Below are 3,373 nucleotides of genomic sequence, written 5' to 3' on the forward strand. Positions count from 1 at the left end.
CAAAGAAAGATGGAACGTGGCTTATGTACGTGGATTGTAGAGCCATCAACAAAATTACGGTAAAGTATCAACATTCTATTCATAGGTTAGACGATATGCTTGATGACATGGTTCATGTCTATTTACAAAGATTGATTTGAAATCTGAATATCTTCAAATTAGAATGCATGTAGGAAATGAATGGAAAACAGCTTTCAAAACGAAGTTTGGATTATATGAATGACTTGTTATGTCTTTTGGGTTAATTAATGCTTCTAGTATATTTATGTGCTTAATGAATCGCGTTTTTAAAGACTATTTGGGAAGCATATTGTTGTGGATCATGACCTTCTAGTATATTTATGTGCTTAATGAGTCGAAGCAAACCGAACCAACCTTATCTTATCCCACTCTTTCGATGTGGATCATGACCTTACCACTTGATCTCTAGAAAGTCCCATATAACCACAAAGGGGCTACTTTATATATAAAAGGTCGAAGTTTGTTTATTTTATGTTATATAGGTTTTTAATTTTTTTCAGTTTTGAATTCACTAGCTTATTTAAAATTTTTAAAAATTATTTGTTCCATTAAATATAAATTTGAATTATACCTCTAACATTAAACTTTAAATTTTGTGTTCGAGTAAATAATCTCGTATACAAAATTCAAAGATTTATTACATACAAGATGGAATGAAAAAGGTATCTAATTGGGAAGTTGGATAAATCAAATCATGACTGAACATATAATTTAACGTTATTCTAAAATCTATAAATCTCAATTGTTCATAACAGAAATTAGGTGAAACATCCCAAAATATCCAAAGCATTCTTTTAAAGATGGACAGCAATTAAAAACTTATAACTCATTTGAAAAGGCCATTTTTGGCCGTTCGTCTTGTCACTGGGAAGATTCTCACATCAATAATACGAAAGGATATGTCAAAAATATATGAACGTCGATGAACACTTTTGTAAATACACAAAATTTGAACTTTTTTTTTTTTGAAAATTTGTAGATCTCGCAATTGAACTCTTTATAAACCTTACCCTCTTGGTGTTCTTCCACATTCAGCCCTTTCTCTATCTTTATCTCTCTGAGTAGAGCTTGGAAATGCTTAGCGTTGATAGAATTATGCCTACTAATGATCTTATCATATGGGTTCCTCTGCTTTTCCTCTGTTCTTCTCTATTGCTTCTTAAAACCATAAGAAAACAGGCAAACCCCAACAACAAGCTTCTTCCTCCAGGCCCTCCAAAGCTTCCTTTGTTGGGCCATCTGCACCTCATTGGCTCCCTCCCCTATCGCTCTCTCTCTCAGCTTTCAAAAAAATATGGCCCCGTCATGCTCCTCCAATTGGGCTCTGTCCCAACCATCGTGATCTCCTCTGCCGCCGCTGCAAGAGAGTTGTTTAAGTTCCATGATCTTGCTTCTTGCAGCCGACCTCCCTTACACGCCAACGGACGACTTTCGTACAACTATCTTGACATGAGTCTCGCTCCATACGGTGAACACTGGAGGAACGTCCGAAAGATTTGTATGCTTGAGCTCTTTAGTGCTCGGCGGGTTCAATCTTTTCAGGAAATTAGAGAAGAGGAAGTGGGGCGCCTTCTAAACTCCATCACTCAATCCGCTTCTTCTTCAGCTCCAATTGATCTGAGTGAGAAATCCTATTCTCTCACTGCAAATATAATAACAAGAGTTGCTTTCGGAAGCATCTTCAGCGGAGGAAAATTAGATGATGAACACTTTCAACATGTTATGCATAGTGCATTAGCAGCAATTGGAAGCTTCTCGATGACCGATTTCATTCCTACTTTGGGTTGGATTATTGATCGGTTGAATGGTGTTCATGGGAGGCTGGAGAAGAGCTTTGGTGAAATGGATGCCTTTTTTGAACATGTAGTCGAGGATCGTATCAACTTCAAGAAGAGTTCTAAGAAGGAAGAAAACATTGTTGATGTTTTGCTGAGAATGGAAAGGGAAAGCTCTGAATCTGATGCATTAAAAGTCACCAAAGATTGCGTTAAAGCACTCATCATGGTAAAACATTACGGTCTTCATTATTGCCCACTTTATATATTATTGGATTTATTAAAGTTATTTTATATTCAAAAGTAGAAACTATCTATTTTTAAAATATATTTTATATATGTAAAAAGAATTTTGAAAAATTGGATCTCAACCAAAATAAATGGGAAGGGTCGTACCTATAGACATCTCTCTACCTAAACTTCTTTCGAAGATAGTTGACCCATAAATGAATAATGATATAACCCTCTAGTTATTTCTTTATCGTTATGTTTTATTTTCTTTTTCTTTGGATGTATGGGTTTCTAGGATATTTTTCTAGCCGGAGTAGAATCTGGAGCAGGCACTATTGTTTGGGCCATGTCAGAGCTAATTAGGAACCCAAGGGTGATGAAGAAGCTCCAAGATGAGATCAGAAGTTGCATAAAAAAAGATTCAGTGAAAGAGATGGATCTGGAAAAGCTTGAGTATCTAAAAATGGTAGTGAAAGAGGTTCTGAGGTTGCATCCACCAGCCCCTCTTCTACTTCCAAGAGAAACCATTTCCCCGTTTAAGCTCAACGGTTACGATATTGACCCCAAGACTCATCTTCACATTAATATGTGGGCCATTGGACGAGACCCACAATCTTGGACTGACCCAGAAGAGTTCTTTCCTGAGAGGTTTATAGGAAGCAATATCGATTACAAAGGACAGCACTTTGAGTTCTTACCTTTCGGAGGCGGCCGAAGAATATGTCCTGGGATGAACATGGGTACCCTTATGATGGAGTTGGCACTGGCTAACTTGTTGTTTTGCTTTGATTGGAAACTCCCGAATGGAATGAAGGAAGAAGATGTAGATATGGAAGAGGATGGTGGTCTTACGGTTACCAAGAAATCACTCCTTAAACTTATTCCAGTCCTTTGGACTAATTTTAATTTTTAATTTATGGTTATCCAATAGAATTAAGCTAATCAAATAAAAAATAGTTAATTAGTCGATTTTTATTCATATTTCTTATCAATAAATTAAGATATATAAAGCGCCAAAAACGTTAGAAAAAGAATATTCAGAAGAGATAACTTAATACAAGATCAGATCAAAACTGCAGCTTTGTTACTATTTTACTCAACCAAGTTACAATGTCACATTACATTATAACTAAAATCCAAAAATTTTGGAAATCAAGTGACTTTTAGAGCATCAAACTCAAGAGCTTTCTCTCTCCATTTTTCAACTCCATATACATGAAAGACCTCTATCTATATATATATATATATATGAGATCTCAAATTCACTATCATTTAACACGTAAGTTTATCCATAATAGAGTTAATAGCACTTATATCTTCCTTCTTTAGTCTCATTCTGAATTCTC

General features: G+C 35.5%; 1 protein-coding gene across 1 annotated transcript; it reads left to right on the forward strand.

Annotated features, from left to right (window-relative positions):
* Nucleotides 1–1,038: 1,038 nt before the first annotated feature.
* LOC111778003 (cytochrome P450 71B34-like) lies at nt 1,039–3,006 on the forward strand. The gene is made up of 2 exons (XM_023657645.2): nt 1,039–2,025; nt 2,323–3,006. The coding sequence occupies exons 1-2, from the start codon at nt 1,096–1,098 to the stop codon at nt 2,938–2,940; spliced, it is 1,548 nt and encodes a 515-aa protein (XP_023513413.2). The 5' UTR covers nt 1,039–1,095; the 3' UTR covers nt 2,941–3,006.
* Nucleotides 3,007–3,373: the final 367 nt, after the last annotated feature.

This window comes from Cucurbita pepo, chromosome 1, assembly GCF_057944985.1.
Source record: "Cucurbita pepo subsp. pepo isolate OVF chromosome 1, ASM5794498v1, whole genome shotgun sequence".
NCBI lineage: Eukaryota > Viridiplantae > Streptophyta > Magnoliopsida > Cucurbitales > Cucurbitaceae > Cucurbita > Cucurbita pepo.

Excerpts from the sequence above, each read along its gene's own strand:
- LOC111778003 (XM_023657645.2), top strand. The coding sequence starts at position 1,096 with ATGCTTAGCGTTGATAGAATTATGCCTACTAATGATCTTATCATATGG. Across the intron at positions 2,026-2,322 it reads GCGTTAAAGCACTCATCATG|GATATTTTTCTAGCCGGAGT; the intron begins GTAAAACATTAC and ends ATGGGTTTCTAG.